The 27,930-nt window shown below is 28.8% G+C and overlaps 1 protein-coding gene across 1 annotated transcript in view; it reads left to right on the top strand.

The window, feature by feature from the left end:
- The window catches only part of LOC6032684, an 89,891-nt gene that overhangs the window by 42,061 nt on the left and 19,900 nt on the right, over positions 1-27,930 (top strand). The window contains exon 2 of the mRNA XM_038255234.1: positions 26,431-26,504. Within this exon, the coding sequence (XP_038111162.1) occupies positions 26,431-26,504 (74 nt within the window). The remainder of the gene's footprint in view (positions 1-26,430; positions 26,505-27,930) is intronic.

Below are 27,930 nucleotides of genomic sequence, written 5' to 3'. Positions count from 1 at the left end.
TCGAGCTTTCATAGCATGCTAAGGAAAATTTGATGCTTTTTCAGGAAAAACCGTTGATTCCGGAGACATCGGATTGTTTGCCGATGCGCCAGGTCTAGGGACAATGAATCCATATGCTCTCTTCGGGAAAAGTGTTCTCCAGACCATTCCCCATAGGCCTGACCATACCAGAAGTTGGCGCGTGATTTTCCCAGACCTGTAGGAGCGTTTGAACAAAAAGTTCCAATTTCCCATAGTAATTCCTATGTAAACTTTAACCCTGATGCGCGCAGCCAGTTTACAACCAAATGAGCTGATATTTGGTATGAAAGTCCCTATGGGTATGCCCTACAAGGGGAACCATACTAAAACCTGATCCGAGAACTTTTTGAAAAACGTACCCACCCTAATGTGAATACTTAATATTAAATGTAATCGTCTGAATTAAACATAAAATCATGTAATTACGTATGATTTGTTGCAAATTTATAGTCAAAAATTCAATAAAAAAAGTGTAATAGAATTTTTAAGAGCAATTTTATTTATATTTGTTGATTTAGTTCAAACTTTGTGAGGTCCTTCCCTATGACTTCCCAGCTGTCGATACAAAAATGTTGTAGATAGTTATGAGGACTATTTAGAAAAAAAAGGTACACGGAATTGTTTTTATGCCAATTTAAAAAAAAACTTTTTTTTTCAAAAAAAATCTTGATATTTTAGGGAACAAAAAACTTAAGAAAAAACTTCAACTTTTTAGTCATAGAGATTATCGAGAAAAGTTTGCAGCAGGGTTATGATTTTTTTTTTTCTATGTTTTAGAAGACAAAAAAAAACAACTTTTGAGCCGTAGAGATGTACGAAGAAAAATTTTGTCGCCGAGTTTTGATAATAAAAAAAAGCTTTTTGGAAGAAAAAGTAGACACTTCAGTCAAACATTTTTTTTAATTCAGTTTTTAAGTATAATTCGATTTCCTAATTTGCAATCAAATTTGCAATTACACATTTTTTGATAAAATGCACCGTTTTCACGATCAAAGTTTAATTTTAACTGAAAAATTCCCGTTTTTCGATTGTTTTATTAGTTTCCATGATTGTCTTTTCCTGAGATAATGATTTTCGAAAAGTTCAGAAAATTTCTAATAAAATTGCCTAAGAAACATTGAGGAACATTGAATAGTCCTCATTAATACCTACAACTCTGCCGAAGATACCAAATCGACCAGAAAATTCCTTCAAAAGTTACAGATTTTCAAATATTTTTGCGTACCATTTTTGTATGGGTCAAACAATGACACAATATGGTTTTTTTGCTCATAAAGAAGGTCCCCACAAAGTTTAAGCCAAATTAAAAAATACAAAAAATAGTCTATGTGGAACAGGAAAATAATAAAAAATGGTTTATTGGACCATTAAACAAATCTGGAAATGTGCTAACTCAATTTTGGATCAATTGTGTTTTGACAAAATCTGAGCAATTTTGGATGATGGTCCGATGAATTTAGACAAACATAATTTAAATCATTTTTTGATGAAAGGTGAAAACTCAAGATTCTCTGAAACGCTCAAATTCCTTACAAATTCCATCAAAATAACAAGCCAAAGCCTACTGCTCCTTGACGAAACAACGTCACCGTCGTCGTCCATGCTTGAATTTGTTCTCGTTTCTTGACAGTTCAAGCATAACGCGCGTGCATGCTTTGCATACCATTTATTCCCCATTGCAAAGACGCGTCGTTGAAGAGTTCAAGAAGGACAAATGCTTCTTTTGGGTTGGTAAAGCTACCATAAGTGCAACAAATATTTGCTCCCCCTCAAGAATGGTTCGAAATATGACGAATAAAATGTGTGTAATAACATGGCGGTTGCGGTCTTCTTTGGTGGTTTGCTGCGTTTGGGGGTAACTTGGGTAAAGTTGATTTTTTTTTTAAATCTTTATTTTTATTTGATTCAATTTTTAATCAGGTAGGTATTAAGAAAAAACGATATTTGAGATCATAAATGTCATTTTACCCCACCGGGATCCTTTGCGCTAAGGGTCAAAGCATGCCAATCTCTTTCATCTCTTTGACAGAAACGATTCGTCTTTGAAGACCGACACCCCCGCCTCCTTCGTCCAGAGTGGTATCGAATGGTTTTTTGTGGCACCGACCAACAGAGGGCAAACCATGTCTTTGAAGTGTGCACTAGTTGGTGCGGTTGCATACTTGCAGGCAAATGCTCTTTTTAATCCCTTTTTCCCTCCCATTTCCCTTGTCAAAACTTGTGTACGAGGGCGTCACTTTGAGAAGAACCCGTTTCAGTCAACGCCTACTTCAGCTGCTGAAAAGAACTATTTCAAGTGTGTGTGGGAAATGGATTTCAAGCAGTGCCATTATTGTCGTTCGAGGAGAGTTTACTTTTCGGTGGACTAACTTCAGGCGTTTTAGAAGGAGAAAGTTGAGCAAATGTTTTCCCCCTTTTTCGCAACTAAATAAACATCGATTATGAAACAAATGTACTGCTGAAGGGGACGAGAAAATAACCCTTTTTTGCTACCCCGAAAAAATATAATCTCATCACGCGCGTCACCCAGTAAAAATTGTAAGAGGAAAGTTTTCTCGTTAAAATTAATGTCCCACGAGAGGCGCCGGAATCGAGAACGGATATCGGGGTTTTACCCCTTCAGGGCTGAACCAATCCAATTCACCCTCCACCGAATCCTCCACAAAACCTGAATAAAACCCAAAAATTGGTCACCACAGAACCCAACCCCAAAACCGGTCTCCCGAGAGAGTGTATTTACATCGTGATCCCATTAGACCGCTCCCGGAGGCACTTCGGAACTGGAGGTTCACAAATTCCGACAAATGGAACAACCTCCCCCCTCTTCCCTTTTTGGTTGGAAAAATGTCGCAACAAATCGGTGAACACGAGGGGTACGACAGTAATCCATTGAGCTCTCATTGTAATGATTCCATGCCATTTTGTTTGATTCTAACCGATTACACAGGATTTGATCGATGGATAAGATTTCAAAGATTGCATCGGATTTGATCGGATTTCTAGGATTTCAATCGATAAAATCCACTTTGACTTACTTCCATTTTAACGTGTACGTCGCTTGACATTTCTTCAAATGTAAACAATACTTTTTTTAACAAAAATAAAAAGTTGTGTCAAAGGTGGGACCTACTAAAGTTCCGGTGCAGTCTTGGGCACAGTCTTGTACATTCGGTGGTGGAACTGACTCTGACGGAACAACCAAGTTCCTCAGCACCCCATTAGCAGGTAGAAACCAGCCAAGAAGTAAGAAAACAGGGAAGAGGAGGGGCGTCTGCCAGTAAGACCAATCCAATAAAGAAGAACCGGAACATGCAGGCAGCGGATTTGAGGTGGCCACTCCCCATCAACTCCGATTGGATTCGGCACAGATCGGACAATGTAAGTATTCATGAAAATGAAATATTCTAAAACGCGTTTTTCTAACCTCAAAGTATACAGTCGATATTATTGAATGTTCCCTTGTTGCAGCAAATCAGTCGCTACCGGAATTCCTGTAATATGGACAAGCAGCAAAAAAGCTTCGACGGGAACATGCAGAACATACCGGTCATTGGAACAGTGTACCCCGTGAGAAAATTGAGTTGATGCTATTCGCACCGGAGACTATTTTGTAGGAGAAGAATAAAGAAATAAACTACCGTAAACTGGGGTCAATCGGGACACATGGGGCGAATTGGGACAGCAGTTTTAACCATGTTGGAGCACAATATTTTGATTTTTCTGGTTGGTGTCGGTTAGAACAGACTCAGGCCAACAAAATGTGTACATCCATTTCCAAATTTAAAAGCTTTAAGTGCTCTAAAAACTGCTGTCCCTATTCAGACTGTAGTCCCGATTCACCCCAGGTTACGGTACTTTAATTTAAATGTATCGGCTTTTGTTTAATTAATGATTTAGTGACATCGGTGTCTTTTATTTTGATTACGTTTGGCGATCATTTACGCAAAACCCCATCATGTAACAGCACATTGGTTGGCGCTGCCGTTGTCACCGGCAAGTGATTTCTTCTATGGTATAAATGCCGGTTCTGCAGCCAAAATGAAATCCTTCTGGACGGAAACCGGCTTGGTGCTCAGATATCGCTGACGCCAAGGAGATTTGGTACACCTCTCTCCTAGAGAAATTGAGACTTTTGAGTTCTGAGTCTGACCGTGCACCATAAAGCAGAGTAGATTAACGGCGACATTGACATCAGTTCCGAGCATCTTGTCGGAAGATTAGGACTAAATCTTGGGTTACTCCGTAATGTCGAATGGATTGGCCGCTGCTTTATGGTTGCCATGGACGCTCCTCGTAATCGGTGAACTGGCGACGGCCTTGTGTCCGACCGGTCAAACCTTTCCGAGAGTCCTGGCCACCGAACCCCGTCCGGTTCACGGCTTGCAGCAGCTGCTGTCGGATGTAATTGATCAACTGGTGGCACCTTAACGTCTCAGTTGCAACCTATAGAAGCTCAGATTATCTGAGTCACGGTGGCCAGTGGCCACCGACAACTTTTCGGAACAAGCTTAAATGTTTTTGCCATTGCCAAAATCAAAACAAATTTTCGTAAGTGTCATATTTGACATAACGTTTGACAGGTTGCCGATCGAATTCGTCGAGATTTTGGCTCGCTGAAGTCGGATTTGCTTAGCTGAAATGGGATTTGCTTAGCTGATTTCGGATTTGGTCGGATTTGTAGGATTTTACACGCTGAGTCAGATTTAATCGGATTTAAAAAAAAAGCTGAAATTTTATCCAAAATCTAGGATATTTCGCTGTGTCGTTCCCCTCGGGTGAACACGTTGAAATTAGACTGGGAGAGGGGGGCAGCGGGGTAAAACCCCTTTTTTGCTAGTTCGAAACTGTTGCCCGGGTTGTACAACAGCGCCGTCCTTTTTTTGTGGCCGCGAGCTTTGGAAAAATCCGAAAAGAGAAACGAAAATTGACACTTTTTCGTCAATTTCGAATGGGTCGACGATGACCTCGGTGTTGGAGTACAGATGTAACCAAAAAAAAAAGTTGGGTTGTTTTTGGACAGCGCCATTTTTGCAATCTGATTGGAGTGGGAAGTATTTTTTCAACACTTTTCAAGAGGTTCTAGTGAAAATCGATGTTCATAAACCCTCAAAATATGACACGATTTGGCTTTCGCGTTGTTGATTTTCCAACTTTATTGTGTTTCATAACTCTGGGTTAAATTTAACTCAGTTTTAAGCGGAATTTTGAAAGCGTGTATTGTTATGACAGCTACCAAAGATATTGCGTTAACAAGATGGCCAACTCTCAAAATATGATAGCATCGCAGAGTAAAGCAGAGCCATCTGTTGATTGCAAGGGGCGCTTCAATTTCAAAGTACGGCAAACAAATGTTTATTTTTTGCATTCTGATTCTGATTTAAAACCATTTGAAAGGGAGATAAATATTCCCATGGGTCACTATGGTTCCCTTTGTACTAACAACAAAGTCGGAACGAAATTACACCACATTCGTAATTTCCAGTGAATAAACCACGTGAAACCTTCCAAACAATCGACAGCAGCTGCTGCCTGTGCATCGGGCGTTGCAATTTCGCCCCCCAAAAACTCATTACAAAATGCCGCACTTTGAAGTGAAAATTTCAACAACCCCATCCCGCAGCAGTGCTGCCAACATCGCTGCCATAACCAAATTCCTATTACCCTCTTATTAACTCCATTGCCTCCGGGTGTAAACTACGGCACCAGAACCCCCTCGACCACCGCAGAAGCCACTTTCGAGTTCTGGGTCCGCACAGTTGGTTGGTTTGGACGGTTGTTTCGGTCCATTTTAACGTCATTCTCATCGTTTTGCCGAGCCGGGAAAGAGTTGCTGCCTAACAACTCAGTAAATGCGAAATTGATGGTGGCACTGCCTGGTGGACGTGGACGTATACCCACTTTCTGTTCCACGAAACGACCTCATAAATCTGGGGCTGTGCAGCTCTGTCTCTGGTTGCAGCGTAATTTTAGGGTAAGAGGGTTATGTTTGACATTTGCCATAAACATCAAGTTGGAATTTAGTTCAGTGTGTAAAATGAGAAGTTTTACAAAAAAAAAACCCTAAAAAAGTCCTACACGTTATAATTTTTACTGAAAATTTAATAAATTTAACCCAGTATAACAATTACATAAAAAATCATTTTCATAACTATCATAAGTATCATGAGTGAGAATTTTGTTCAGTGTATTTAGACAAACGTTTAACGAAAAGCACTAAAAATTTATCTCAATCTGAGTTTTCCAAAATTTAGTAATTTTTAAACAAAGTCATTATTATCATAAGAATCATCAGTGAGAACTTTGTTCAGTGTATTGAGGAAAACAATCGACAAAACAATAACTTTCTAATAAGGGAGCGTTATTTTTGTATTAAACGCAAAGTTCAATATTATTTTTTTCAAAAACGAGGTTTTGTTGTTGATTTTGCGCATCATTTGCTTAAAAGAGATAGCAAATCTGATGCAAACAAACCCCCAGCTGCCATGTAAACATAGTTTGAATGTGTTGGTAAATTTCTGACTATAAAGCCTTATTCCAATACCTACTCATTTCTGAATAACTTCCATTTTACGATATTAGAACTTTTTTAATCAAAGTAGGCAAGAAACTTCTACGAGTGACAGTTCTTTGTTTTGATTCGAAATGGTCATACACGCTTAGGAGAAAATCACAATTTTTGCATAAAACCTTTTTTTTAAATATTCAATGCATGATTGCATGATTTTTATTACATTAGAATTTTTTCACTAAAATACTTAATTTTACATATTTCATTATATTTGTACATACCTTATTTTTGAAAAAAAACCACTTCCGTATTATTTTAAAATACTAAATATATTTTTAAACTGAAATATACACGCAGAAAAATATTTTGTAGAATCAGCCTGTACGAGGTTTGATTCAACAAAATTTTTGTTGAATATAATCAACGCCGATTTTGCGTTGAAACAAACCTCGATTTTCTCAATTCCATAAAAATCTTTTGTTGTTTTGAAAAAGTGGCTTTGACGTTTAGCGTTGATTCAACAAAAAGCTTGATTTTCAAATCAACAAAACTTGTTGTTGATTCAAATATGCCTTATTTTTCTGCGTGTAGAAACAAGGCCAAAACAGATTCCCTTCCACTTTATTTGTGGTTTACGAGCTCCCACCGCTCTGGAGCTAGATTGTCTTGCCCGAAGGAGCGCTGCTGCTACTTGCTGCAGCACAATCCGAAACACAAACCAATTCAAAACCAATTTCAATTTCACCTTTCAACGCTGCCATTGCCGGAGCGACTGTCGGTCGGTCGTCGTTGCCTACATCCAGGGGCACAATTTCCATTAACATAAATATTTCCAATTTCCACTGGGCGCCCGGTCTCAATTTCCGGTTCCAGTTCCAGCTCGTCAATTTGTTACGGCTCGATTGTCAAGCTGGTAGTACAAAGGTGGGAACAATTCTTTGTTTTAAGTTTTTCAATTCGTTACTTTCACTTTTCTGCACTTCTTGACTGCCAACAAGGAGGACAATTATTGGAACTAGCTGAGAAATTGAAAAATAATATTTCCCACCCTTTTTCAACCACCTTGGTGGTCCCACATGAGTTACTTTTTGCAGAAAAAAAACGAGAAAACCCCCCACTCTTAATTAGCAAACTAATTTCCTGCTTCCGAGAGCTGACTTTTCCCGGCCAGCCCCCTCGGGCTAGGATCCCCGATCGAGTCCGTGTGTGTGTGTGTCGACAATGGATCCAGAACATGTGACAAAGTTTTGTGTCCGTGGGAGAGTCGGAATCGGTCGCCGGAACGTGCGAAAAATTAAAAGCAAACAACTTTTGCACTCTCTTGAGGTGCACTCTGATTCGATCACAGGGGAAGTAAGAGTGGTCAGATTGGGAACGGGGCCCTCGGGGGGAGGAGGCCACTCGAGCCAGGACCAACTTTTGTCATTTCAAATTTCCTGCTTCGTTTGGCTTTTTGCGAGGCTCTCGGGCTGGTCGTGGTTGTGGTAATTGGATTCGATTGGGAATTGGAAGAATAAAGTTGATAACAAATGTTGGTCTATTGTTGGGATTTGTAGGAATAACTCAGTTGTATCTGGAAGAACAAAAACTTTGCTGTCAAAATAAAATCATTTCACCCAAAACTATCCTTTTTTAAAGTAAGCGTGTATGATTTTCAAAAAGACAACAAGACCAATCTGTCAAACAGCACGCTCACAATGGTTAGTCAAAATTGGGTTAAATTCAGAGTGGTCTCTGCTAAATTGCACCGCAAATTGACTCAAATTAACAAGATTCGCTGCAAATCAGCGCGTTATCCCATCTCCGACGCTAACGACCCAAACCGGCCACTCACAAATTGAATCACTTCCAATTCAGATTACCTAATGAAATAAGATTCATAACTGTCAGTGCGGGAGGAAGCGTCCTTCGCGTGACGGCGCTGAAAAAACCCAAGCTGAAAGTCCAAAAGTTATCACGAAATCTCTTAACGAATCTGCACTCACTTTATTTTTTGTCCCTTCCGTTGAAAATATATATGTTTCTCCGTGCTCGAATTGATTTAGTCGATTTACCTTTTTTTTTGCTGGCAACCCTGCCCGGGTAAGTAAAAGGGAACGTCGACGACCGTCCCCTGTCATTAAATCAGAGCGCTTCCAACTGGTATCTGAAGAAGAGGAGGAGGAGGAGGAGGAGGAGGAATAGATCCTGCAAAAAAGTAAGAAGAAGTACATCGTATCACCATTTCAGAGCGCATACATCTCTCAAGTCACGCTCGTCGTCGTTATATGAAAGGTTGGCAGCCCTGGTCGGGGAGCACGGTGAAATTGAAGAGGCGGGAAAGCCAGGAAAAGAGTCAACAAATTTCTTTTCTGAAAAGTTTTACACTCCAGCGCCCGCCTCGGACACTCGGTTGGAGGGGGTTTGCAGGGGTGTGAACTACTTTAAAAAAACTATTAAAAAAAAAACTTTAAATAACCTGATGAAAAATAAAATAAACTAAATAACATTAAATTCCCATCTCTGATTGTTTCTGGGAAATCACGATTCCCAGAAAAGAATTACGAATAAAACAGCTTTCAAATACACCCCTGCGCACCGGAGCCTCATCCATCATACAATCCCACCCCTGCCACCCGAACATGGCGGCAAATGATCCCGCCGCTATTATGTCCGCGTTCGCACACCGACTGAAAAGAAAGCTCGTGATCCGAGGGGGTGGGGGATGCAACAGAAATCCATCATTATGGCCCGACCCGACCAACCTTTTCCCACCCCTGCTCTGCTCTGGTGCCCAGGGTTGTTGTGGTTGGGCTGGGACTTGGAAGGAAGAAGGGAAGGTTTCCATATCAAAAACGTGGGACGTGATTTGAAATTTTTAGTGCTACTTTCACACACACAAATACATGTTAGAGAGACGAACATTTTTACCTACTGTGGGAACTTTTTCGAATTTTACCTTGAGTGGCTTCTTGGTTCACCTTTTCGTGCACTACCTTGGCAGTTTGACGTTTTCTTTTCTGAATGCTCTTGGATTGAAAGGAAATCTGTGTTCGGTATTGAAAATTTGTCTATGTTTCCTTGAAAATAATAAATCAATTGTTGTCAACCTAATTGAAAAGTATTTCACGAAATGAAAACCAAAACTTAATATTTGCTAAATTCCGACTTTAAATCACTCAGTTTTTGTCGAAAAGAGAATCAACTCAGGAATGAGTAAATCAAACAAATGTCAGAATGGGGTGAATTTAATTCAACTTTCGTTAAATTCGAAGTGAAATGCTCTCAAATATGACATCTGCCCCACTAATTCCTGAGTAGGTTAAGTTATAATGAATTAACCCTTTAAGTACCACGTGGAAATTTAATATTCAAAAAATCATATCTTGGCTCAAACACAACCAATTTTCGATGTTTTGGGCTTGTTCGCTCAGGATTTTAATACGGAACACGATGCAATCGGAAAAATCCGGATTCCGGTTCCCTGGCCGGAGATATTCCGGATTTCCCAGGGCCAGATTGGGGCTACGCTAGCCTGGTCATTTTTCTGATTACAAAAATCATCCAAAAAAGATGAAAACGAGTGAAATACTATGAAATTTTATCATCTGCAGTCAAACGAAGGCCATTTTATTGAACAAGAACCATGTTGGACACGGGGAACCCGGTCAGTAACCTGGGACCGGTTCCAGGGTTCCGGTCAGCATCCAAATATATGGCCAGTACACTTTTCTTGTCCAAAGTGGGCATGCGACATGTCTATGTTCATGAAATTGTATCACAAGTTCAAAAAGACTAATCCATTGCCAATCGGACCAACTGTGGCCACCCGGAACCGGTTCCAGGGTTCCGGCCATACTCCGAATATATGGCCAATACACTTTTCTTGTCCAAAGTGGGCATGCGACATGTCTATGTTCATGAAATTGTATCACAAGTTCAAAAAGACTAATCCATTGCCAATCAGACCGACTGTGGCCACCCGGAACCGGTTCCAGGGTTCCGGCCATAATCCGAATATATGGCCAGTACACTTTTCTTGTCCAAAGTGGGCATGCGACATGTCTATGTTCATGAAGTTGTATCACAAGTTCAAAAAGACTAACCCATTGCCAATCGGACCAACTGTGGCCACCCGGAACCGGTTCCAGGGTCCCGGCCATAATCCGAATATATGGCCAATACACTTTTCTTGTCCAAAGTGGGCATGCGACATGTCTATGCTCATAAAATTGTATCACAAGTTCAAAAAGACTAACCCATTGCCAATCGGACCGACTGTGGCCACCCGGAACCGGTTCCAGGGTTCCGGCCATAATCCGAATATATGGCCAGTACACTTTTCTTGTCCAAAGTGGGCATGCGACATGTCTATGCTCATAAAATTGTATCACAAGTTCAAAAAGACTAACCCATTGCCAATCGGACCGACTGTGGCCACCCGGAACCGGTTCCAGGGTTCCGGCCAAAATCCGAATATATGGCCAGTACACTTTTCTTGCCCAAAGTGGGCATGTGACATGTCTATGTTCATGAAATTGTATCACAAGTTCAAAAAGACTAATCCATTGCCAATCGGACCGACTGTGGCCACCCGGAACCGGTTCCAGGGTCCCGGCCATAATCCGAATATATGGCCAATACACTTTTCTTGCCCAAAGTGGGCATGCGACATGTCTATGCTCATAAAATTGTATCACAAGTTCAAAAAGACTAACCCATTGCCAATCGGACCGACTGTGGCCACCCGGAACCGGTTCCAGGGTTCCGGCCAAAATCCGAATATATGGCCAGTACACTTTTCTTGCCCAAAGTGGGCATGTGACATGTCTATGTTCATGAAATTGTATCACAAGTTCAAAAAGACTAATCCATTGCCAATCGGACCGACTGTGGCCACCCGGAACCGGTTCCAGGGTTCCGGCCAAAATCCGAATATATGGCCAGTACACTTTTCTTGCCCAAAGTGGGCATGCGACATGTCTATGCTCATAAAATTGTATCACAAGTTCAAAAAGACTAACCCATTGCCAATCGGACCGACTGTGGCCACCCGGAACCGGTTCCAGGGTTCCGGCCAAAATCCGAATATATGGCCAGTACACTTTTCTTGTCCAAAGTGGGTATGTGACATGTCTATGTTCATGAAATTGTATCACAAGTTCAAAAAGACTAACCCATTGCCAATCGGACCGACTGTGGCCACCCGGAACCGGTTCCAGGGTCCCGGCCATAATCCGAATATATGGCCAATACACTTTTCTTGTCCAAAGTGGGCATGCGACATGTCTATGCTCATAAAATTGTGTTACAAGTTTCAAATAAACTAACTCATTGAAACCGACCATCTGCAACCGGTATCTTTTTTTTTTTTGTCCAAATCCGAAAGTTTGGTCATTAGTATTAGTAATCGGACCGACTGTGGCCACCCGGAACCGGTTCCAGGGTTCCGGCCAAAATCCGAATATATGGCCAGTACACTTTTCTTGTCCAAAGTGGGCATGCGACATGTCTATGTTCATGAAATTGTATCACAAGTTCAAAAAGACTAACCCATTGCCAATCGGACCGACTGTGGCCACCCGGAACCGGTTCCAGGGTTCCGGCCAAAATCCGAATATATGGCCAGTACACTTTTCTTGTCCAAAGTGGGTATGTGACATGTCTATGTTCATGAAATTGTATCACAAGTTCAAAAAGACTAACCCATTGCCAATCGGACCGACTGTGGCCACCCGGAACCGGTTCCAGGGTCCCGGCCATAATCCGAATATATGGCCAATACACTTTTCTTGTCCAAAGTGGGCATGCGACATGTCTATGCTCATAAAATTGTGTTACAAGTTTCAAATAAACTAACTCATTGAAACCGACCATCTGCAACCGGTATCTTTTTTTTTTTTGTCCAAATCCGAAAGTTTGGTCATTAGTATTAGTAATCGGACCGACTGTGGCCACCCGAACCGGTTCCAGGGTTCCGGCCAAAATCCGAATATATGGCCAGTACACTTTTCTTGTCCAAAGTGGGCATGCGACATGTCTATGTTCATGAAATTGTATCACAAGTTCAAAAAGACTAACCCATTGCCAATCGGACCGACTGTGGCCACCCGGAACCGGTTCCAGGGTTCCGGCCAAAATCCGAATATATGGCCAGTACACTTTTCTTGTCCAAAGTGGGTATGTGACATGTCTATGTTCATGAAATTGTATCACAAGTTCAAAAAGACTAACCCATTGCCAATCGGACCGACTGTGGCCACCCGGAACCGGTTCCAGGGTCCCGGCCATAATCCGAATATATGGCCAATACACTTTTCTTGTCCAAAGTGGGCATGCGACATGTCTATGCTCATAAAATTGTATCACAAGTTCAAAAAGACTAACCCATTGCCAATCGGACCGACTGTGGCCACCCGGAACCGGTTCCAGGGTTCCGGCCAAAATCCGAATATATGGCCAGTACACTTTTCTTGCCCAAAGTGGGCATGTGACATGTCTATGTTCATGAAATTGTGTTACAAGTTTCAAATAAACTAACTCATTGAAACCGACCATCTGCAACCGGTATCTTTTTTTTTTTTGTCCAAATCCGAAAGTTTGGTCATTAGTATTCATGTCGAAACTAGGCATTTGCCGAAGACTAAGACATGTTTACTAAATCGAGTCAATTTTACAAAGAAATTCACAATCACTTAATTTATAATTTTATAATTTTATAATTTTATAATTTTATAATTTTATAATTTTATAATTTTATAATTTTATAATTTTATAATTTTATAATTTTATAATTTTATAATTTTATAATTTTATAATTTTATAATTTTATAATTTTATAATTTTATAATTTTATAATTTTATAATTTTATAATTTTATAATTTTATAATTTTATAATTTTATAATTTTATAATTTTATAATTTTATAATTTTATAATTTTATAATTTTATAATTTTATAATTTTATAATTTTATAATTTTATAATTTTATAATTTTATAATTTTATAATTTTATAATTTTATAATTTTATAATTTTATAATTTTATAATTTTATAATTTTATAATTTTATAATTTTATAATTTTATAATTTTATAATTTTATAATTTTATAATTTTATAATTTTATAATTTTATAATTTTATAATTTTATAATTTTATAATTTTATAATTTTATAATTTTATAATTTTATAATTTTATAATTTTATAATTTTATAATTTTATAATTTTATAATTTTATAATTTTATAATTTTATAATTTTATAATTTTATAATTTTATAATTTTATAATTTTATAATTTTATAATTTTATAATTTTATAATTTTATAATTTTATAATTTTATAATTTTATAATTTTATAATTTTATAATTTTATAATTTTATAATTTTATAATTTTATAATTTTATAATTTTATAATTTTATAATTTTATAATTTTATAATTTTATAATTTTATAATTTTATAATTTTATAATTTTATAATTTTATAATTTTATAATTTTATAATTTTATAATTTTATAATTTTATAATTTTATAATTTTATAATTTTATAATTTTATAATTTTATAATTTTATAATTTTATAATTTTATAATTTTATAATTTTATAATTTTATAATTTTATAATTTTATAATTTTATAATTTTATAATTTTATAATTTTATAATTTTATAATTTTATAATTTTATAATTTTATAATTTTATAATTTTATAATTTTATAATTTTATAATTTTATAATTTTATAATTTTATAATTTTATAATTTTATAATTTTATAATTTTATAATTTTATAATTTTATAATTTTATAATTTTATAATTTTATAATTTTATAATTTTATAATTTTATAATTTTATAATTTTATAATTTTATAATTTTATAATTTTATAATTTTATAATTTTATAATTTTATAATTTTATAATTTTATAATTTTATAATTTTATAATTTTATAATTTTATAATTTTATAATTTTATAATTTTATAATTTTATAATTTTATAATTTTATAATTTTATAATTTTATAATTTTATAATTTTATAATTTTATAATTTTATAATTTTATAATTTTATAATTTTATAATTTTATAATTTTATAATTTTATAATTTTATAATTTTATAATTTTATAATTTTATAATTTTATAATTTTATAATTTTATAATTTTATAATTTTATAATTTTATAATTTTATAATTTTATAATTTTATAATTTTATAATTTTATAATTTTATAATTTTATAATTTTATAATTTTATAATTTTATAATTTTATAATTTTATAATTTTATAATTTTATAATTTTATAATTTTATAATTTTATAATTTTATAATTTTATAATTTTATAATTTTATAATTTTATAATTTTATAATTTTATAATTTTATAATTTTATAATTTTATAATTTTATAATTTTATAATTTTATAATTTTATAATTTTATAATTTTATAATTTTATAATTTTATAATTTTATAATTTTATAATTTTATAATTTTATAATTTTATAATTTTATAATTTTATAATTTTATAATTTTATAATTTTATAATTTTATAATTTTATAATTTTATAATTTTATAATTTTATAATTTTATAATTTTATAATTTTATAATTTTATAATTTTATAATTTTATAATTTTATAATTTTATAATTTTATAATTTTATAATTTTATAATTTTATAATTTTATAATTTTATAATTTTATAATTTTATAATTTTATAATTTTATAATTTTATAATTTTATAATTTTATAATTTTATAATTTTATAATTTTATAATTTTATAATTTTATAATTTTATAATTTTATAATTTTATAATTTTATAATTTTATAATTTTATAATTTTATAATTTTATAATTTTATAATTTTATAATTTTATAATTTTATAATTTTATAATTTTATAATTTTATAATTTTATAATTTTATAATTTTATAATTTTATAATTTTATAATTTTATAATTTTATAATTTTATAATTTTATAATTTTATAATTTTATAATTTTATAATTTTATAATTTTATAATTTTATAATTTTATAATTTTATAATTTTATAATTTTATAATTTTATAATTTTATAATTTTATAATTTTATAATTTTATAATTTTATAATTTTATAATTTTATAATTTTATAATTTTATAATTTTATAATTTTATAATTTTATAATTTTATAATTTTATAATTTTATAATTTTATAATTTTATAATTTTATAATTTTATAATTTTATAATTTTATAATTTTATAATTTTATAATTTTATAATTTTATAATTTTATAATTTTATAATTTTATAATTTTATAATTTTATAATTTTATAATTTTATAATTTTATAATTTTATAATTTTATAATTTTATAATTTTATAATTTTATAATTTTATAATTTTATAATTTTATAATTTTATAATTTTATAATTTTATAATTTTATAATTTTATAATTTTATAATTTTATAATTTTATAATTTTATAATTTTATAATTTTATAATTTTATAATTTTATAATTTTATAATTTTATAATTTTATAATTTTATAATTTTATAATTTTATAATTTTATAATTTTATAATTTTATAATTTTATAATTTTATAATTTTATAATTTTATAATTTTATAATTTTATAATTTTATAATTTTATAATTTTATAATTTTATAATTTTATAATTTTATAATTTTATAATTTTATAATTTTATAATTTTATAATTTTATAATTTTATAATTTTATAATTTTATAATTTTATAATTTTATAATTTTATAATTTTATAATTTTATAATTTTATAATTTTATAATTTTATAATTTTATAATTTTATAATTTTATAATTTTATAATTTTATAATTTTATAATTTTATAATTTTATAATTTTATAATTTTATAATTTTATAATTTTATATTTTATAATTTTATAATTTTATAATTTTATAATTTTATAATTTTATAATTTTATAATTTTATAATTTTATAATTTTATAATTTTATAATTTTATAATTTTATAATTTTATAATTTTATAATTTTATAATTTTATAATTTTATAATTTTATAATTTTATAATTTTATAATTTTATAATTTTATAATTTTATAATTTTATAATTTTATAATTTTATAATTTTATAATTTTATAATTTTATAATTTTATAATTTTATAATTTTATAATTTTATAATTTTATAATTTTATAATTTTATAATTTTATAATTTTATAATTTTATAATTTTATAATTTTATAATTTTATAATTTTATAATTTTATAATTTTATAATTTTATAATTTTATAATTTTATAATTTTATAATTTTATAATTTTATAATTTTATAATTTTATAATTTTATAATTTTATAATTTTATAATTTTATAATTTTATAATTTTATAATTTTATAATTTTATAATTTTATAATTTTATAATTTTATAATTTTATAATTTTATAATTTTATAATTTTATAATTTTATAATTTTATAATTTTATAATTTTATAATTTTATAATTTTATAATTTTATAATTTTATAATTTTATAATTTTATAATTTTATAATTTTATAATTTTATAATTTTATAATTTTATAATTTTATAATTTTATAATTTTATAATTTTATAATTTTATAATTTTATAATTTTATAATTTTATAATTTTATAATTTTATAATTTATAATTTTATAATTTTATAATTTTATAATTTTATAATTTTATAATTTTATAATTTTATAATTTTATAATTTTATAATTTTATAATTTTATAATTTTATAATTTTATAATTTTATAATTTTATAATTTTATAATTTTATAATTTTATAATTTTATAATTTTATAATTTTATAATTTTATAATTTTATAATTTTATAATTTTATAATTTTATAATTTTATAATTTTATAATTTTATAATTTTATAATTTTATAATTTTATAATTTTATAATTTTATAATTTTATAATTTTATAATTTTATAATTTTATAATTTTATAATTTTATAATTTTATAATTTTATAATTTTATAATTTTATAATTTTATAATTTTATAATTTTATAATTTTATAATTTTATAATTTTATAATTTTATAATTTTATAATTTTATAATTTTATAATTTTATAATTTTATAATTTTATAATTTTATAATTTTATAATTTTATAATTTTATAATTTTATAATTTTATAATTTTATAATTTTATAATTTTATAATTTTATAATTTTATAATTTTATAATTTTATAATTTTATAATTTTATAATTTTATAATTTTATAATTTTATAATTTTATAATTTTATAATTTTATAATTTTATAATTTTATAATTTTATAATTTTATAATTTTATAATTTTATAATTTTATAATTTTATAATTTTATAATTTTATAATTTTATAATTTTATAATTTTATAATTTTATAATTTTATAATTTTATAATTTTATAATTTTATAATTTTATAATTTTATAATTTTATAATTTTATAATTTTATAATTTTATAATTTTATAATTTTATAATTTTATAATTTTATAATTTTATAATTTTATAATTTTATAATTTTATAATTTTATAATTTTATAATTTTATAATTTTATAATTTTATAATTTTATAATTTTATAATTTTATAATTTTATAATTTTATAATTTTATAATTTTATAATTTTATAATTTTATAATTTTATAATTTTATAATTTTATAATTTTATAATTTTATAATTTTATAATTTTATAATTTTATAATTTTATAATTTTATAATTTTATAATTTTATAATTTATAATTTTATAATTTTATAATTTTATAATTTTATAATTTTATAATTTTATAATTTTATAATTTTATAATTTTATAATTTTATAATTTTATAATTTTATAATTTTATAATTTTATAATTTTATAATTTTATAATTTTATAATTTTATAATTTTATAATTTTATAATTTTATAATTTTATAATTTTATTTATAATTTTATAATTTTATAATTTTATAATTTTATAATTTTATAATTTTATAATTTTATAATTTTATAATTTTATAATTTTATAATTTTATAATTTTATAATTTTATAATTTTATAATTTTATAATTTTATAATTTTATAATTTTATAATTTTATAATTTTATAATTTTATAATTTTATAATTTTATAATTTTATAATTTTATAATTTTATAATTTTATAATTTTATAATTTTATAATTTTATAATTTTATAATTTTATAATTTTATAATTTTATAATTTTATAATTTTATAATTTTATAATTTTATAATTTTATAATTTTATATATTTTATAATTTTATAATTTTATAATTTTATAATTTTATAATTTTATAATTTTATAATTTTATAATTTTATAATTTTATAATTTTATAATTTTATAATTTTATAATTTTATAATTTTATAATTTTATAATTTTATAATTTTATAATTTTATAATTTTATAATTTTATAATTTTATAATTTTATAATTTTATAATTTTATAATTTTATAATTTTATAATTTTATAATTTTATAATTTTATAATTTTATAATTTTATAATTTTATAATTTTATAATTTTATAATTTTATAATTTTATAATTTTATAATTTTATAATTTTATAATTTTATAATTTTATAATTTTATAATTTTATAATTTTATAATTTTATAATTTTATAATTTTATAATTTTATAATTTTATAATTTTATAATTTTATAATTTTATAATTTTATAATTTTATAATTTTATAATTTTATAATTTTATAATTTTATAATTTTATAATTTTATAATTTTATAATTTTATAATTTTATATTTTATATAATTTTATAATTTTATAATTTTATAATTTTATAATTTTATAATTTTATAATTTTATAATTTTATAATTTTATAATTTTATAATTTTATAATTTTATAATTTTATAATTTTATAATTTTATAATTTTATAATTTTATAATTTTATAATTTTATAATTTTATAATTTTATAATTTTATAATTTTATAATTTTATAATTTTATAATTTTATAATTTTATAATTTTATAATTTTATAATTTTATAATTTTATAATTTTATAATTTTATAATTTTATAATTTTATAATTTTATAATTTTATAATTTTATAATTTTATAATTTTATAATTTTATAATTTTATAATTTTATAATTTTATAATTTTATAATTTTATAATTTTATAATTTTATAATTTTATAATTTTATAATTTTATAATTTTATAATTTTATAATTTTATAATTTTATAATTTTATAATTTTATAATTTTATAATTTTATAATTTTATAATTTTATAATTTTATAATTTTATAATTTTATAATTTTATAATTTTATAATTTTATAATTTTATAATTTTATAATTTTATAATTTTATAATTTTATAATTTTATAATTTTATAATTTTATAATTTTATAATTTTATAATTTTATAATTTTATAATTTTATAATTTTATAATTTTATAATTTTATAATTTTATAATTTTATAATTTTATAATTTTATAATTTTATAATTTTATAATTTTATAATTTTATAATTTTATAATTTTATAATTTTATAATTTTATAATTTTATAATTTTATAATTTTATAATTTTATAATTTTATAATTTTATAATTTTATAATTTTATAATTTTATAATTTTATAATTTTATAATTTTATAATTTTATAATTTTATAATTTTATAATTTTATAATTTTATAATTTTATAATTTTATAATTTTATAATTTTATAATTTTATAATTTTATAATTTTATAATTTTATAATTTTATAATTTTATAATTTTATAATTTTATAATTTTATAATTTTATAATTTTATAATTTTATAATTTTATAATTTTATAATTTTATAATTTTATAATTTTATAATTTTATAATTTTATAATTTTATAATTTTATAATTTTATAATTTTATAATTTTATAATTTTATAATTTTATAATTTTATAATTTTATAATTTTATAATTTTATAATTTTATAATTTTATAATTTTATAATTTTATAATTTTATAATTTTATAATTTTATAATTTTATAATTTTATAATTTTATAATTTTATAATTTTATAATTTTATAATTTTATAATTTTATAATTTTATAATTTTATAATTTTATAATTTTATAATTTTATAATTTTATAATTTTATAATTTTATAATTTTATAATTTTATAATTTTATAATTTTATAATTTTATAATTTTATAATTTTATAATTTTATAATTTTATAATTTTATAATTTTATAATTTTATAATTTTATAATTTTATAATTTTATAATTTTATAATTTTATAATTTTATAATTTTATAATTTTATAATTTTATAATTTTATAATTTTATAATTTTATAATTTTATAATTTTATAATTTTATAATTTTATAATTTTATAATTTTATAATTTTATAATTTTATAATTTTATAATTTTATAATTTTATAATTTTATAATTTTATAATTTTATAATTTTATAATTTTATAATTTTATAATTTTATAATTTTATAATTTTATAATTTTATAATTTTATAATTTTATAATTTTATAATTTTATAATTTTATAATTTTATAATTTTATAATTTTATAATTTTATAATTTTATAATTTTATAATTTTATAATTTTATAATTTTATAATTTTATAATTTTATAATTTTATAATTTTATAATTTTATAATTTTATAATTTTATAATTTTATAATTTTATAATTTTATAATTTTATAATTTTATAATTTTATAATTTTATAATTTTATAATTTTATAATTTTATAATTTTATAATTTTATAATTTTATAATTTTATAATTTTATAATTTTATAATTTTATAATTTTATAATTTTATAATTTTATAATTTTATAATTTTATAATTTTATAATTTTATAATTTTATAATTTTATAATTTTATAATTTTATAATTTTATAATTTTATAATTTTATAATTTTATAATTTTATAATTTTATAATTTTATAATTTTATAATTTTATAATTTTATAATTTTATAATTTTATAATTTTATAATTTTATAATTTTATAATTTTATAATTTTATAATTTTATAATTTTATAATTTTATAATTTTATAATTTTATAATTTTATAATTTTATAATTTTATAATTTTATAATTTTATAATTTTATAATTTTATAATTTTATAATTTTATAATTTTATAATTTTATAATTTTATAATTTTATAATTAGTTAGTTTTTTTGAACTTGTTACACAATTTCAATTTGGCGGGAACGTGGTGTAGTGGCCAGCGTGGTTGCCTCTCACCCAGTCGGCCTGGGTTCGATCCCAGAGGTCCCGGTGGCATTTTTCGAGACGAGATTTGTCTGATCACGCCTTCCGTCGGATGGGGAAGTAAATGTTGGCCCCGGTCTAACCAAAGAGGTTAGGTCGTTAGCTCAGTCCAGGTGTTGAAGTCGTCTCTCTGGGTCCTGTCTCGGTGGAGTTGCTGGTAGGCAGTTGGACTAACAATCCAAAGGTCGTCAGTTCGAATCCCGGGGTGGATGGAAGCTAAGGTGTAAAAAGAGGTTTGCAATTGCCTCAACAATCAAGCCTTCGAACACCTAGTTTCGAGTAGGAATCTCGCAATCGAGAACGCCAAGGCAATGCTGTAGAGCGAATAATTTGATTTTGATTTGACACAATTTCATGAACATAGACATGTCGCATGCCCACTTTGGACATGAAAAAGGTATAGGCCATATCGTGGAACCGGTTCCGGTCGGCCACAGTCGGTCCGATTGACAAAAAAGGTCTTTTTGAACTTGTGATACAATTTCATGAACATAGACATGTCGCATGCCCACTTTGGACAAGAAGAGTGTACTGGCCATATATTCGGATTATGGCCGGAACCCTGGAACCGGTTCCGGGTGGCCACAGTTGGTCCGATTGGCAATGGGTTAGTCTTTTTGAACTTGTGATACAATTTCATGTACATAGACATGTCGCATGCCCACTTTGGACAAGAAAAGTGTATTGGCCATATATTCGGATTATGGCCAGGACCCTGGAACCGGTTCCGGGTGGCCACAGTCGGTCCGTTTGGTTTTGCATTAGTTTTTTCGAACTTTTTACACAATTTCATGAACATAGACATGTCGCATGCCCACTTTGGACAAGAAAAGTGTATTGGCCATATATTCGGATTATGGCCGGAACCCTGGAACCGGTTCCGGGTGGCCACAGTTGGTCCGATTGGCAATGGGTTAGTCTTTTTGAACTTGTGATACAATTTCATGTACATAGACATGTCGCATGCCCACTTTGGACAAGAAAAGTGTATTGGCCATATATTCGGATTAGGCCGGGACCCTGGAACCGGTTCCGGGTGGCCACAGTCGGTCCGTTTGGTTTTGCATTAGTTTTTTCGAACTTTTTACACAATTTCATGAACATAGACATGTCGCATGCCCACTTTGGACAAGAAAAGTGTATTGGCCATATATTCGGATTATGGCCGGAACCCTGGAATCGGTTCCGGGTGGCCACAGTTGGTCCGATTGGCAATGGATTAGTCTTTTTGAACTTGTGATACAATTTCACGAACATAGACATGTCGCATGCCCACTTTGGACAAGAAAAGTGTACTGGCCATATATTCGGATGATGGCCGGGACCCTGGAACCGGTCCCAGGTTATTGACCGGGTTCCCCGTGTCCAACATGGTTCTAGTTCAATAAAATGGCCTTCGTTTGACTGCAGATGATAAAATTTCATAGTATTTCACTCGTTTTCATCTTTTTTGGATGGTTTTTGTAATCAGAAAAATGACCAGGCTATCGTAGCCCCAATCTGGCCCTGGGAAATCCGGAATATCTCCGGCCAGGGAACCGGAATCCGGATTTTTCCGATTGCATCGTGTTCCGTATTAAAATCCTGAGCGAACAAGCCCAAAACATCAAAAATTGGTTGTGTTTGAGCCAAGATATGATTTTTTGAATATTAAATTTCCACGTGGTACTTAAAGGGTTAATAAATTTGAGACTAAATCTCAGATTTTGATAAATTTTACGAAAAGTGATTCAAGTTCAGAACTGAAAAAAATACGGGTGTTCCCTCTTAGCTACTCTGTGACTCCAGTGTTGACGAAAATTGAGTGATTTCGAACGAGGGAACATGGCCTAATGTTGACAATCTGATAGTGAAATTTTAGTTGCATCCATGTTTATTGACCTTGGCTGCGTCTTTTAAGAAAGAATTTCTACATTTAATTGAGGTAACTGTCGAGATATACATGAATAATATGAAGTAAGTTGGATAAATTTAAATTTATATGTAGATTTAAGAAACGTGAACATTTTAGACTCTTTCAGACAATTTTTTCCATGTCAGCATTACCTTATTGTATTCATGTACTTTGGTAACTGTCAAACGAAGCATTTTGTAAAATTCTAATCGCAATGTTTGTTTACATTTTGTTCTACACGCTAAACACAACATAGTCAATATAATTTAGTTTTCCTGCAATATTTTTTTTTCGCAAAAAAATGTTGAGAACTGCATAAAACCACGTGGAAAACCTTCAACCAAATGAAAAGAAGCCAATTTTCCAGCAGACTCACGAACAAACGGCCACCATATTTCACACACCATCAGACCCTTTATGCTTGCTTTTTTTCTACACCTTTTCCCTCCATCAAGCTACCACAGTAATTTTTCATCATTTTCTTGCAAAAATAGCAGGCAAACACACTCACTATTCCCCGCACAACACACCATAAATAATATTTTCCATCCCCCGTTAACGTGCTTCCATGCACGCTTACTTGAAACGGCCCAGCTTTTTGTGAAGAAAAAAACTCACGTGAACCACATGAAATCTGGCCTCTCATCAGTTGGGGTCTTTTTGTGCATCCTTTTGAAAAATGCCTTCCCACATCCCTCTGCTCAAAGCAAGCCGTGACTGCTGAAGGAGGAAAAATGTGTGCAACATTTTCTCAAGATTTGAAAATAGAGTCCAAGGAAGTGAAACACGGAAAAATTCTTACATGCTCATCTAAATTTACCCAAAATTTACCCAGATCTCTTCGAAATCAAACTTACCCAAAAAATTAGTTGTATGACAAATGTCAGATTTGGGTAAAATTGACTATGATTTCAAATATGATCTTACTCAGAAGTGGGTTCTGTCGCCAAGTTCAGATTTAAGTAAATCTCACCTAGATTTTGTCAAAACTGAACATACTCAAAATTGAGTTGTATGGCAAGTGTCAGATTTAGGTAACCTTCATTTAGGTCTTATTCATGAGTAAAGTTTTGTTTCGAAGAAATCTGAGTAGTTTTGGGTGGAAGTATATCTTCAAATAAGAGTTCCTGATGTGTTTGGACAGTTTTAGTGAAAAATTGTGAAAAAATAACTATAAATTGTATGGTTGCAATCTACTGCGTGCATCTTCTAGCTGTCAGGACAATATATTACAATTTGCGGCTACAAATTGTCTGCTGAAGCGTGACTAAGTCTAAATTGAGTTCATTTGTGGAAAGCCAGTCTTTGCCACGAAACAGTTACACCTCAGTCAATCCAATCCAGTGTTGCCAGTGCAATTCATTCCGGTCCAAATTCCACCAAATTAGGATAAAAGCTTCACTCTTCCGTAAATACTCGCTCGACACCCAACTCTTCAAACAACCCGCTTCAGTGCGTGATTAAGAACTTCCCCGTGGATCATTATTCTCGAGTGCCGGGGTATCTTTCTTATGCAGAAGCAGCACTTCGGTGTTTGCGAACCACTTCCTCGCCATCAAGAAACCCATCAACCTGGTGGTTGTGGCGGCGGCGGTGAGGATCCTTCGCGGCCGGGTCCGAGAATCACACTTGACTAAATCCACTCTGGAACCCCGGAGCACCATCAGCAGCAGCCAGCTTGTCCTTGTCTTGTCTCGTTAGTTTTGTATCTGCTATTTGGGGGGAAGGATCTTCTGGAAGTGGGACTAAAAGTAAACCACGACTTCAGTTCCAAGATTTGCACAAGTTTGGTGGAATTTTCGGGAAGGATTTGCCGAAGTTGGGGTTCTTTAAAGTTATTTCGTAAACAATTTCGTTTCAAAATAATTCATTTTAAAATTGGGTTATTTTAAAGACATAAATTGTAGAAACTTCTAAGAGCGTGTAGACCAGCGATTCTCAACCTTCTTCTAGGTTGGTACCCCCTACCATGTAAATCAAGTAGCCCCGGTACCCCCGTTGAGAATCGCTGGTGTAGACAATGTTTTGATTTAAACTATCATTTCAAATCAATCAGCTTTCGTTAAAGCTTACTCAGAAGTGAGTAAATGAGGAATCTGACATATTTGCGTGAATTTAACTCAGTTTTGAGTTCTGAGTGGAATTCACTTAAATCTGGCAGATGCCTAGTTTACTCATTTCTGAGTAGGGTCAAATTTTGTAAACATTGAGGGATTTGAAGAAAAAATGGCATCCAATTTCTCAGTTTTGGGTAAGTTCCAATTTTTTCTAAATCGGGTAATCCAAAATGAGAGTGACCAAGATAACTAAAATTAGGTGAGAACAAGCTGTCACTTCAACAAATTTCGCAAAATTCAGCCCAAATCGGCCACAATCTCCCGTAAAACCCACTTCCACTAATGCTGTGGTAAGTTTTGCCGCAAACCACGTGTCCCACTTACACAAACGTGTGCATCGCGCGTAGCGCCTCCACCACGCGCCCTGCCCAAGAAAAGGAAAAAGGGTTCTTCTGCATCGCCGGTTCCGGCGGGTTCCTTCAGGCGTCCAGAACCACACCGTTCGTTACGAAGCCAAACCAACCGTGTAATGTCGAGGGGGTGGGAGGGCAAAATAATAGTCACTTTTGCTCTGGTGAAAATGTGAATTCACACTCGGGTGGGATTTTCTTTTGTTTGCAGAAATATTTGGGCCGCCATCCCTGTCTTGAGATTTCATTGTGGTCATGAACACACTAACGGATTGTTTTTGCTTTGCAGATGGTGACAACGCCAAGCCGACGACGGAGCGCGTCGAGAGGAAGCCCAGTGACAGCGGTGACGACGGCGGCAAGGTGAGTGGGACAAAGGTGGGAACGTCAGACAGAACGTCTGACACTCTGGTTCAGGATTGGTGAATAGAAGGTGGGAATCGACACACGCTTTCAATCAATCAACTTTACTCTCCATTGATCAAACATCAATCAGCGCGGTGGAAAAGTTTGTGTTTGAACTGCTCTTCAAAGCGGCCCAGCACATTCCGCGATTCCCACGTCGAAATTGCCACGCTGGCAAATTTCGGAGGAAAAACTTTGCCGTACAGGCAAAATTGCGTGTTTTTTTTTCGTGGAAAGTCAATATCGCACGCGCTTCGATTTCAGCTCAGAAAGAACGCCCCCGGTTGGTATTAATAAAAAGCAATGTGTGTGTGTGAGTGGGTGGTTTGGTTTTACCGTGTAACGCGACGGAGGAAGGCAAATTTTGGGAATTTTGAAAAAGTGCGAAAAAAGCGAACGAGTTGGTTTTGGAACTTTGTCAAGAGGGCTTCTCGGTTGTGGTTTGGTTTTGCTTTTTTGACGAGAAGATTATGGTTTTTACAGGATGGCTGCCCGATGTGTGTGTGTGTGCATGAGTGTATGTGGGCAGGTGGTTTTCTGGTCAGGTGAAAATCCTGATGGGATGTGTTGCTTGCGATAACGGGGATTTCAGTTGTTTTTTGCTCCTCTTCTTGTTGATCCACATAGTTCGGGACTGTTGCGTGGGTTTATTTTTCGGCAATATTGCTTTTTTCGGAAACGATGCCAGGAAGATAAATTGTTGGCATTTTTAATCACAGTTATTGGACGCCACACGTCAAAGTTTTGCATGGAAACCACAAAAAAAAGTTATTAAATTGAAAAAAATAAAATGCCTAGAGTAAACCTGTAAAAAACTAAAATTAAATAACAAAAAAATATATTTTTTAACCAAGCAGACAATGAAAACATTTCCCAGCAAATTGAATTAGATCTACAAAATTGCTCCGTTGCATTGCGGTACGCCTCATAAATCAATTAGCCTTCCGGCGCGGATAAATGGATCCACGGGGAACGTGAAAAATCAATTACACAGTCGTTACTGACGCTTAATAGGTTTGGTCAAGGTGATGAGAATAAGGTGGGAATATATTAGTTATTTTGAGTTTAAAGCATTTGGAATTTTTCCGTTGTTTAAAAAAATCTATTCAAAAATTGAACTTAAGTCTGAAACAAATATCAACGTTCCCACCCACACTATTTTATCTTGGGCTAGCCATCGAAAATATAAAAATATGTCAGGTAGAAACACCCGATGGAAATTTGATCGTGATTAAAATCAATTACTCAGTCGTTATTGACGACTAATGGATTTGAACCAAGGTTTACGTAAAATGGTGGGTATTAAATCTTAAATTTGAGTTAAATGATTTTTGAATTTCTCAGTGCTCTTAAACAAATTGTAATAACAAAAACTTTGAAGCTT

Source organism: Culex quinquefasciatus, chromosome 1, assembly GCF_015732765.1.
Source record: "Culex quinquefasciatus strain JHB chromosome 1, VPISU_Cqui_1.0_pri_paternal, whole genome shotgun sequence".
In the NCBI taxonomy this organism is placed as follows: Eukaryota; Metazoa; Arthropoda; class Insecta; order Diptera; family Culicidae; genus Culex; species Culex quinquefasciatus.
This window is presented reverse-complemented; position numbering and strand designations above follow the sequence as displayed.